General features: G+C 43.9%; 1 protein-coding gene across 2 annotated transcripts in view; it reads right to left on the bottom strand.

The window, feature by feature from the left end:
- Positions 1-6,559, bottom strand: part of PSMD1 (proteasome 26S subunit, non-ATPase 1) — a 107,365-nt gene extending 100,806 nt beyond the window's left edge. For both annotated transcript variants that reach the window (XM_007462741.1, XM_007462740.1), the window contains exons 1-4: positions 6,373-6,559; positions 2,320-2,363; positions 1,624-1,697; positions 1,262-1,431 (exon numbers count right to left, since the gene is read on the bottom strand). In XM_007462741.1, coding sequence (XP_007462803.1) covers positions 1,262-1,431; positions 1,624-1,697; positions 2,320-2,363; positions 6,373-6,388 — 304 coding nt within the window. In that variant the 5' untranslated portion in view covers positions 6,389-6,559. The remainder of the gene's footprint in view (positions 1-1,261; positions 1,432-1,623; positions 1,698-2,319; positions 2,364-6,372) is intronic.
- Between the last annotated feature and the right edge of the window lie 5,327 nt (positions 6,560-11,886).

The raw sequence follows: 11,886 nt of genomic DNA, 5'->3' as shown, positions 1-11,886 counted from the left end.
AGGGAAAGTGCTCTGGTTTCAAATGATACAGTCTATTCTTTAATATCATCTGTTCTTCCCACAGGATTCACAGATGAAAACTCCAATTCAGTGAGTTCCCAACAACAATAAACTTACTTGCAACATTCTCACACCATCATGGCAAAAAATTTTTAAATGTGAACACAAAATCTTACTTCAAACTTCAGGGACATTTGAAAAGTACCTCTCTGAACTGCCTTGTGCAGCATTTCCCAATTTCTGAAAGAGAATACCAATTTTCTCCTTTTAAGGGTTCAGGTGAATAATGCAGATCTCCTCTTAATCAGCAATTCAAAAAACTATACTATACACACTTGACAGAGAACACATTCTTGGGCTCTCTGTAAGTATGATCTAAAGCTTGATAGTCAAAAAGACACGTCTGAAGGGTATGCAATCCCTTCTTTCATCTATCAGAACAGGAGTTTTCAAACATTTTTAAAGCTACGAAAGCTTTGAACAAACTCTTACAGAGCTGGTTCAACTTACAAGATAGAGAATCCCAAACCTTACCTGTGTGCTACCCTCTCACTTCAAAAATACAGAAGCAAATAAAAAAACAATGGCTACTAGAAGAAACAGTATGGATTTCGTAGTGAGTAAGCCTGGGTTTTAAATTCTGACCCTCCTATTTAACAGCTTCTGACCCTTCTATTTAACAGCCATGTGTCTTTATCATCTTGAAACCCAAGTTGTCTCATCTGTAAAACAAGGCTAGCTCCTTCACAGGGCAATTGTGGAATAAACTATGCTATGAAGAACGACCAGTACAGTGCCTAGTACAATGGAAACGCTCAATAATGGTTTCCTGTGTTAGAAACAACTCTATAAATTACTATCATTTAATTTCTGTTATTCACAATAATCTGATTTAATTTTTTCATATAACAGTATGCTCACCGGAAAAGAGATAAACATAATCACTGAGATAACTATCTTTGTGTTAAGTTGGCTGCTTCTGAATAATTTCTTAGATTCATTCTTAAAATATTTTGTGAGTAGAGTGTCTTTATTATTACTGTTATTCATGTTATTGTTCATTACGACAAAAAATAACAAAGCACAGAATTCTAAGGTAGATCTAAAAACTCAGGCTGCATAAAATTACTGTAGAAAGATTATGAACTTTCAATTAAAATGAAATGTGGCAACCTCAAAAATTCAGGGAAAAAAATGCTATATGTACTAGAGCAAGAAAGAAGCCAACAAGATAAAGCCTTACTAGATGGAAGATAATTACCTATAATAGTCTCCACATATTCAGAGTTATCATTGACATTGAAGAGGTCACCTGCTCCAAGTGCATAATTCAGAGACTCCTCAAAAGCCCCCAGGTGATAAAATACTTTAGATGCCACTAAGGCTGCAAACTGCCGACTCCGGAAACCTTCATCTTCATACAAAACTTCTCTGAAAGAAATTAGGAAGTATAGGCCTAGTTCAAACTGTGGTTCTCCTTAAAAATTCCAAATCTAAATACTCAAGCCGCAATTTAGTGGCAGCAAATCTCTAAATGAATTAATAAGCCACAAGACCCACATCCACAGATAATTAAGGTTGATCTACTTTATTCCAATTTATAGAAATAAAGTAAATTCTTACATTTTGTCTACAGACTCAGAAATTTCTGCCCAGAAGTCATTGACAACTGCATTCAGTTTGTGTAGTGCAAATTCCTGTAGAAGATAAAACCAAAATTCGATTTTGAGACAGACTCGCCATTATACTTCCTTAAAAAAAATTTCCAACAAATCCGTGGCCAAATTCTAAGTCATATTTACTAAATGACAAATACAAAAGTTTACCAACTGACTTTCCATTGGGCTTACACACTTCCTTTCTGTTTTCAATCATAAAACATAATGTCATTCCTTATCATACTGAACATTTTTCTTCTTTGACAGTATGTGTAAGATTGACTCTAGGCTGCTGGTTTGGATATAAATGAATTCAGGTGCCTAGAGCCAACTGAAGTATATTCCAAATTTTTGTCATATGAAAATAGTTTTAAAATATGTGATACAGAAGTAACTTTTTGTGATTGCCATTGATAAGAAAACTGGTGTGTGGTTTCCAGGTGCCACACTGAGATTTATTTGCCTCAGCTTTGTTAAACTCTAGGGAAAACCACTGCTGTTGCCAAAATACTGTCCTGTCCTCTGGGGCTAGATTTCAGTGACTAGGTATAGACTAAGTAGGACGGCTATTTTAAATGGTGGAAGATATATAGTTATCAGTAAATTCAAAGAGCTTCAAAGTACTCATATGAAGCCCAGTTAATTTTTCTTCAACTCATACCTTAAGCTGTGGTTCTTCTTCATCCAGAAGAGAAATTATTCCAGCTATAAGACAAAAGGTATATGATTATGAAATATATATCCTAAGATAAACTAACGCTTAGTCAAAAATATATCAGAGTTGGAAAAAAAGTATTTTTTGAGGGGTGACTTCACTAGAGGAATCATTATTTTTCTTTAAAACTGAAAAGGTTTATATTTCAAATTTTAATAATTAACTATGTTATCAAACCCTCATAATACCATATATATCACATTATTTGCCTAATTCAACAGTTTTCAAAGCATGGCTCCTGGATCAATTAGCATTAGCATTACCTGGGAACTTGTTAAAAATAAAAATTCTTGGCCACATCACAGATCTACTGAATTAGAAATTGTGGGGATGGGGTCCAGTAATGGAGCCATAAGCCTTCCTTGTAATACTGATATTCATTACAGTTTGACAATCACTGGCCTAATTTACAGACCAAAATGAGAAACTTTCCTACACAATTTTAGAATAAAATGATTCACACAAAATAAACCAAGAGTTATAAAATTATTTACAAAAGCAGGAGTATTTAGTCATCAACTCACAGAATAAAATAATTCGATTATTTCAAGATGCCTATATTAAGGCACCTCTGTTGTAATCACAAGTAACCTAGAAGGTTTTGCTAAATGATGAGCAATCTCACTTGTTCTGACTTCAATTACCGAAGCACAGCATTCCCCATGTGACCCTGAGGTGATTAGCACTAACACTGGAGAGTAAAGGAAATAACTGTCCTCTCCAAAAAAACGCGCCCTGAAATACAGTCATATATCAAAGGGATTATTAGAAAAAAAGATGTGGGAAATTACCGTCCTTGGACCATGAAGGAAACTAAACTGTCTCTCAAATATGTTTTCCATGTAGGTCTTAAAATCATTCCACAATACTGAGTTGAAACTGTGAGCTGATACAAAGTGTCAAGGCAACTTTCCTTAGGAGATGTAGCCATTTCTAACTGCTAAGTGTAGGTCTGCCAAATAGCTTCAATATTTAGCAAACAAAACTATGCCATGGTTCTAGCTAGGGCATACTACTGTTCAAAAAGCATTAAAGCAGATAAAAGGAACTTCTTGGTACTCTAGGTTGGTATAACAAACCCAGAACAGAGAGGTTGAATTGACAGGATGAAGAGAAGACAGATTAAAGAATGCAATCAGGGGAGGGGAGGGGGATTGTGAACTAGTGACATGGAAGAGCTGATAGACAAGAGTACCTTAAATGTGGAACAGATCATAAATGGTAGAATGCTTTATCAGAACACTAAAAATGCTACCCATTCCCTTATCATCAATCAACGGTATGTCTGAACTGCTTTTACCAAAAGAGGTGATGGATTTCTGTATACTCTCCTGTTTGGTTTCACTTATGACTAATGTGTTATACGGTGTCCTGGCTTAGAAATGCAGCCGTTGTCCGTGGAACACAACTAAATCAAATACCTACACTCCATACACAAATATTTCTCATCGTAAAAACAACAGAACTCACCTTTAGATGCAGGACGAGGCGCACGTGGGGAATTGGGGAATGTTTCAGGATGCAAAAAAATTTCTTATGCCATAATATGAAGTCAGCAGGTATTACCTAAAGTTGCTGTATCAATTTATAGCATTATTTTAAATAGCATATTATTTATAAATATAAAGGTATGCTCCAGAAGACACAGCTTAAAAGTTGAAAACAGTTGCCTCAATGAATAAGGGAAAAGAGGACTGGGAGACTATTGTTTTAAAGCTTTTACGCATAATTTTCCTTTATTATGTTAAAAAAAATTTATTCTCACGTCTCCCTCCAGTAACCACCTATCTCTATCTCTCCGCTCCCTTTCACAGCCAAACCTCTGGGAAAAACATGTTGACCTCTTATTCACCACTGTGTTCTTAGTGCCCTGCAAGTGCCTAGCCAATAAATGAACAAATAAACTGACTAATCCAAACTAGTACCTGTTAGGTTCTGTTTAGCACCCGGGACAGATCCTAAGCCATAGAGAGCCAAAGACAGGAAACCAGGTGACAAAAAGTTTGGAGCAGAAGCTGATAAGTAATCCAGTAAACGTAACCAATGACAGTAACGAATACACACTATGCTATCACCACCGAATCTCAGAGTAAGACCTCAAAAATCATTAGGTTTAAATTCTATTAAATCCCCACCAAGTGTTGTTTCAGCCTCTACTTAAAATACTCTGGTGACTGATTTATTGATTTGATTAGCTAACTGATTTCTTCATTCGAGAAATACTTCTGAACTTCTGTCATCTGCTTGGCAGTTGTTCTAAGAATTATGAAGTTTCCCGCCCAAAATTCTACCACAGAGAGAAAAACAGTAGTCAGGCAAGTAAACAAAGTAATTACAGGACTGTAATGAAGAGAAGGGACAGCTGAGGGGGAGAGATGCAGCATGTTTTAATAGAATGATCAGGAAAGACTAACATTTGAGTGGAAACTAAGGATTGAGAAGCTAAGGGAAAACTTGAGGAAGAGGAGTTTAGAAAGGGGGAAAAGAATGTGACAGGGCCTGAGACAGGAGAGAAACTGACATATTCAAGGAACAGAAAGGCCAGTATGATTAGGGTATAGTGAGGAAAAAAGTAGTACAAGACAAGCCAGGAATCAGATCATGTAGGCCTATAAGCCTGGATTTTATTATAAGCACAATGGAAACCACTGAAGGATTTTAACAGAAAAATAATACGTGATTAAAGTTTAAAAAAGAATCCTCTGACTACAGCACGAAGAACGGACTGTACGGAGGCAATTGTTGGAAAAACAAAATCTTAAGGCTGTCAAAGCAAGCCAGGCAAGAGATGCAGGTGCTGTGGGCTAAGTAGAGGGATCTGAAAAACAACGAGGCCTACATTTACAAGCCTCAAGAAATTTAGTGCTAATTTTCTCTTTAGAGAACTCTGACTGGATGGAAAAGCTTTTCCTTACATTGAACTAAAATTCATCTCCCAATCATTAGTAACCACTGGAGACAAAACTCTAATCCCATGTACAGGTAACAGCTCTTCAAGTCTTTAAAAAGAACTATTATGTCTCCCAGGGTCTCCACCAATTTCTTTAAGCAATCCTTATAAACACATGGTTTGGAGCTCCTTACAAGTTACTGTCCTCTGATTATCAGTCTGTTTATAGCAAAGCACTTGTGGGTCAAATGTAGAGTAAAACAGGACGAGAAAAAAGTTTGTGAGCAGTCACGAAAAAAGGCACCAAGGCTGTGGGCAGCTACGTGCACACATCAATCTGCAGCCCGGGACTTAAAAATCTCCACTTGAAACCTGACTTCTACAGCTTATCCCGCTGCAAACGTCATTCCACGATCTACGCACACAACGGTTAAGTGTAGGAAACCTGCCCCGCACACCCATGAGTTCTTTCAAGGCAGCATAGTTAGCATCTAGCCTCAAAACCGCAGTTGGATTCTCAGTATAATGTCTGCTTTCAGGATGCTGTCTTCACCGAACACGAAAGTTCTCTGGGTGCTTTAACTAAATATCCTTAGAACAGACCCAGAAACGACCCGCCTCAAGCCTAGTTTAATTTAGATTTCCCTCTAAAGAGAAAGGTGCTAGGTCAGATCGAGAAGTACTTAAGTAGCATGGGCTGCCTTACAGTCCGGCTGCACTAGGGGACCATCCCACCCTAACCACCTGCAAGGAAGGGCTGGGCTCGGACGGCCCCACATGGTCAACCGCCGGAAGAAGAGAATTAAGGAAAACCCGTCGGGGTCGGAGAAGGACCCAGGAAGCCCCTCGGGTCCGGGCACGGGGGTGTGGCTGCGGAGAAAGAACGAGCCGGTCAACCCAGCGCGATTCCCCCGAGCCGGAGGGGGTCGCAAGGGCCCCCGGAGAGCCCGGGCCACACTGCCAGCCCCCGGCCCGGGGCGTGAGCCTCGCGCAGTGAGCAGCCGCGCAGGCCGGTGCTCCGCCGGGAGGTGCCCAGTCACCGGCCCTGACTCAGCTAAAAGCCGGCGTGGCGTCTCCTCCCTTTCGGCGCCGGCTGCGATCCCACTCACCGGCTGAAGTGATCATGGCTGCGCCCCGTACTAGCCCGCCCGCTCGCTCGCTCGCTCGCCGCCCCGGCCGCGCCGTCTATCTGTCAGCTCCCTGCCCGCTGGCTCCGCCGCGCCGCCTGGCTCCCCGGGTGCCCGGCTCAGTCAGTCGCCTCTTCAGGCCACCGGCTCGCTTCTCATCCAGGACCCCGCCCGCCCCGGGGCTGCCCGCTGTCCCGCCTGCCGCCTAGCGCGAATTCTCCCCAGGCCTGTGTCTTCCGCGCCGCCACTGCCGCCCCGCCTCGCGAGGCAGGGTGCACGGAGAGCTCCATGGTGTTCTCTAATCCTCCTCGAGGTCAGCGATCCCGCGGGAATGGGAACCGTCGTCCGCACCTGGGATCAGGCTTCAGAATAGCCACCCCTAGAGAAAGGACTCCCTCCCCCCCACCACCCCACCGTCACCCGCCATTGCTGAGAAAAACGGGTTGAGGAGAGATGCTCGCGGGGCTCTTAGCGCCACCTGCTGCTCGGGAAGTCTCCCTGCAGCGCCCACCCCGCGCCCCAGCCAAGCCTTTAGGGATCCCGGTAGGGCAAAGAGCGTTTTCTTAGATGGGTGATTTTCCATTTTTTTAAAAAAACCAGGGCCCAGCTTCCAAAGAAATCCAAACATAAATGCTTTACAATCATAGCACGATGAATCCCTAAGCAAGCACTGGTTTATAATAAAGTTGAACAATGAAGGTTTTTATTTACATTTGGAATAGTTAATACTGTACATGGTTTAAAAATCAGAAATATAAAAAGATATACAGTGAAAAGTGTTCTGAAGGAAAACCAAATTTTCCGTTCTTGTCTTACGTCTGACCAGTTCCTCTCTCCCTCCATAGCGACAGGTTCCTGTTTTTTATTGTATCTAATTTGGAATGCCTGTTGTGATAGCCATCTGCAGTCTTGTACCAGCTTTACTAAACAATTTACTTCAATAGTCAGTACTGAGAAAACCTTGACAAAGATTTGTGACAAATGGTGGCATTTTAAAGCCACTAGCCTTATCAAGCCGCTCTTCAACTGGATAGTGACTACTAAAGTTTATTTCTGAGGCCTTCTCAAAACAATGTAACCCAGTGGCACAAGCCAATGTTTTGCAGTTGAAATAAAATTTGGTTTATGACACACTTGAGCGTATGTGTGAATTCTTTTTTTTTTTTTTTAACTCTTGTGGCCAAGTTGCACGACATGTGAGATCTTAGTTCCCCAACTAGGGATCCAACCTGTGCCCCCCTGCTTTGGAAGCGTGGAGTCTTAACCACTGGACTGCCATGGAAGTCCCAAGGCATGTGTGAATTTTTTTAAAATTAGTATTCTTAGGCTATGGTTGTTAAAATATATTAAATATAATTATTAAACACTTTTCAAGAAACTGTAGCTTAGATTGAAAGACACTTACCTCGGAGGTGTGCATGAAAAACAAACAGATTGAGTGCGTGGGAGTATTATTTTACAAAGGCACTTTAGCTAATCCCTCACATAAAGATACTTGTGCGCCCCAAACTCCTAAAAGAATCAGACACAAACGCTAAAAGCTAACGGGAATGAGTGAAGCAGGCCGAGTGTAAGAAAACACCAGCTCAGCAGGATGGTGCACGGCAACTGACACTAGTGTCAGGGAAGCAGTAGGGGGTGGTGGTGACTGTGACCGAATGAAGAGTGATGCCCCATCTAAAGAGAGCAATGGCTACTCAGCTCCGACAGTGTTGCAGTGCCAAATGCAGGGCTACTGTCGTGAGAGCGTCTGATTTTTCCAAGAAAAGCCAGAAATCAGAATTTTGTGTGAAATCCTCGGGATTTTACATGTTGGCAAGTTGGGTGAAATGGGTGAAGGGGGTGGAAAGGAACAAACTTCCGTTTATAGGATAAATCAGTCCTGGGGATGAATGTACAGCATGACGACTTACAGTTGTATATTGGAAAGTTGCTAAGAGAGTAAATTTTAAAAGTTCTGATCATAAGAAAAAATTGTAACTTTGTGCAGTGACGGATGTTAACTAAACTTATGGTGATGAGCAGTTCACAGCATACACATATACCAAATCATTAGGCTGTACACCTAAAACAAATACAATGTTATATGTCAATTATATCTCAAAAAAAAATGTTGGCAACTAATTCTAAATGTTTTAAAGCAGAGAGGTGGCCAGTCTGCCACCTCTGCTCTTCAAAAAGAAGACATTCTCTATGGAAGGACGATTCTGTCTCTGGCTGGGACGCTGAGCTTGTAATTGCCACAGTCTCATCTGAGCCCCATGGGAGCCCTCTGAGAGGTCCCTCTCTTCTTGGACATTCTGCTGTCCCAGGCCTCTGGCTTCTCCCTCTCCATTCCATTCTGCACTCTTTAGTCAGAGCAATCTTTTTCAAAATTCAACTCTGACCACTGCCTCTGCTCCTTGAAACCCCGAGTCCCCATCTTGGGCTCTATTCTTCTGCTTTGCTCTTCCCTGTTTCTGTGCACAGGCTTCTTCTCACTCCCCTTTCTCCCTGTGGGAGTGCAATGCCTCGGATTGCTATGGACAAGGTGGTGGACCTAAAATGTACCCATGCAGCCCTGCCCTCTCTCCAGAGCATCAGACTCACACACCTACCAGGCATCTCTGCTTGATGCTCCTTAATTCAACGACCTCAAAGCTGCATACATTGAGGTCCCCCCCACCCCCGCTGCATGTGTGTCTCCTGCCTTGATCCCAGTGTGATGAAGGGCATCCATCAGCTACTGAAGCAGGGCCCCCAGGGAGAGGGTGGGTAGAGGGCACCATTGACTGTTCTGTCTGCCCCCACCTGGTCTGCACCAGATATGGTCCTCCCTAATCTCTCTCACACCAGCCCAGCCTCCCATCTCATTCCATCACCCACTAGTCATCTCGCCCTCTTCTTTCCTGGCTGCAACAGTTCCCAACAGCCTTGACTTCCTGCTTACCATGGCGCAATTCTCCAGGCCATTCTTCACAGCTAGCCTGGAGCACTACCCAAAACAAGGAAGGCAGGGACTGTCTCCTCCAAGTTTCTCCAGGACTTTCACCCAACCCTGCTTACCCTCCATCTTTATGTCCCACCCCTCTGCCCTGTGTGCCACACTCTGGCCACCCTGAACTGCTCCGATTCCCAGAAAGGATGTGTGGGCATGGTACCTTGTCTCTGACCTCAGTACCTGCTCTCTACTCTGTCTTCAAGGCCTCTCCCCCTCATCCCCAGCACCTCCTCCAGGAAGCCTTCCTTGACCACCCCACCATGTGTCCCCTTACAGCCTTTACCCCACACAGCTATAATCATGTCTTCTTGCCTATGTCCCAACTGGACAAGGAGCTACTCAAGGGCACAGCCACATCTTATTCACCTCCGTGTCCCCTAGAGTAACTAGTACACGGTCAGGCACACAGTTGGTGCTCATTAAATATTTGCTGGATGAATGGATGAACACAGGGTCAGTTAGTTATTGGCACAAGGCTAGAACTCAGACCAATGTCTCAGAAACCCCTGCCCTCTCCAAGACTCTAAAATGAGCTCTTTTTAGAGGACATTTAGGACACAGTAAAACCACAGAAAGAATTCTTACCCAGTGCTCTGTTCATAAACAACTATCTGCCTCCAAATACAGGAATAACACAAAAGATCTCAAAACCCAAACGAGGTCAGCTGTGGGCTCACACAGTTACGCGCTAGGAGAGGGCCTCTGTCAGGGTGACAGGAGGAAACCGTGACCCTGATTTTTCTTTGCGGATGTGCCCACCTTGAGCAGGATTCAGTCCGAAGCTTCGCCGAAGCACCTCCCTGGCCCACGCGGCGCCCTCTAGTAGTCACAGCGTTCCCCAGAAGGCAGAGCACATGGGAAGGGGCGGGCGCTCTATGACCACCCACCTCTACCCACCCCCAACCCCTCAACCCGCGAGCCTTCTGGCATTTAAATCCTGGGTCTTAGGAGGGCTCGGTCTCCTGTCAAGAACTGGGCTTGACTGCTTTTTGAGCTGCACAGTGATAAGGTGGAAAAGGCGGTGTCCCTGCTGTAGAGAGGGCTGGTCCACCTACCTGGTGCAGCTTGTGAGGGGAGGTGCTCTAATCAAGGGCTTGGCATAGAACAGCGGGGAATAAAACTGGCCACGAGGCTAGTGGTTGCTTCCTGTACAGCACGCCGGCCACGTGCTTTTAGAGTAAAAGCGTTTATTCAGGGAGCAGAAACGTGAAACGCAGACGGTGACTCGGGCCTCCCATAGGTAGGTGCTTGGCTGGAGGGAAACGCCCGGCTGGGGCAGTAATTGTTTTGGATGGACTGAGGCACGAAAGAACCCGGGAAGCCGTCGGAGACGCTGGGCTCTCTTCCGTCTAAGGACAGTGTCCAGGAGGGCAACGCCTATCATGGGCAACGGGAAATCTGCCCTGGATGAAGTGATGCTGGAAGCCACTGTACCCTCGCTGGGGGAGGGGTGGCTGGGGGCGGGGAGAGGGTCTATGATGACCAACCAGCTCTGGGCAAGTCGCCAGGGGTGGGAGGAGCCACAATGAACCCTCAAGCGAGACCTCCTGCACTCTGGCTGTCCTATCTAGTGGCTACTAGACCCAGGTGGCCACTTGAAATGTGGCTAGTGCAACCCAGGAGCTGATTTTAAATTAAAATCGTATTTTATTGAAATTTAAAGACTGGTACCCAATTCAGTCATTGGAAAACTTTTTAAGTATCTTTGGAACAATTGAGGATGTGAATCTATTTTTTCAACTATAAATTTAATGAAATCTAAATACAGATTAAGTATACTGGATAAAAATTTAATTTCTGAATTGGCTGTAAGTGTAAAGTTCTCACAGCGTTTCAGAGATGCAAAATGTCTCATTAAAAAAATTTTTTTTTTATTATTTACAGTTGAAATGATACTATATTGGACATACTGGGCTAAATAAAATGTTAGTAAAATTAATTTCACCTGTTTCTTTTGATTTTTTTTCTAATGTGGCTACTAGAAAATTTAAAGCTACCTATGTGCCTGGTAGGTTCTTCTGAGACAGGGCTGGTCTAGACTCACCCCGAGGTCTCAGTCCCTCTGCCCTCCTATTCAGGCCTGGCCCCTTGGCCTGCTTCACAATCATGGCTGCTCTTTGCTGGTGGCACATACTGGGCCAGACCAGATCAGGGGGCAGAATCTGAAAGTGAGACCCACCTCTGTTGGGGATCAAGGGGCTGGGAGTGGCTGCCTTGGCAGCTAGGAGTTCTGGAGAGGGCTATGCACCTGGGACGGGGGAGGGGAGGGAGGTCAGGGTGAAGGCATTCTGGAGTTAGGGTAATGATTTGAGTCAACACCCTGCTCTGAGAAGACCTTGTTAACCAGTGAGGGAGAGAAAGAACTCATGTGACAAGACAGAGACCCAGTTTCTGCAGCCAGGACTCATTCTGAGGGCTTGGATCCAAGGACTAAGCTAAGCGCCTAACTACTCCATATAAGTGCAGAGCAGGAGAGCAACAAGCATGACTTGAGACTGAAAATCTGCATTTCTGCC

The sequence above is a fragment of the Lipotes vexillifer genome, unplaced genomic scaffold, assembly GCF_000442215.2.
Source record: "Lipotes vexillifer unplaced genomic scaffold, Lipotes_vexillifer_v1.1 scaffold860, whole genome shotgun sequence".
In the NCBI taxonomy this organism is placed as follows: domain Eukaryota; kingdom Metazoa; phylum Chordata; class Mammalia; order Artiodactyla; family Lipotidae; genus Lipotes; species Lipotes vexillifer.
This window is presented reverse-complemented; position numbering and strand designations above follow the sequence as displayed.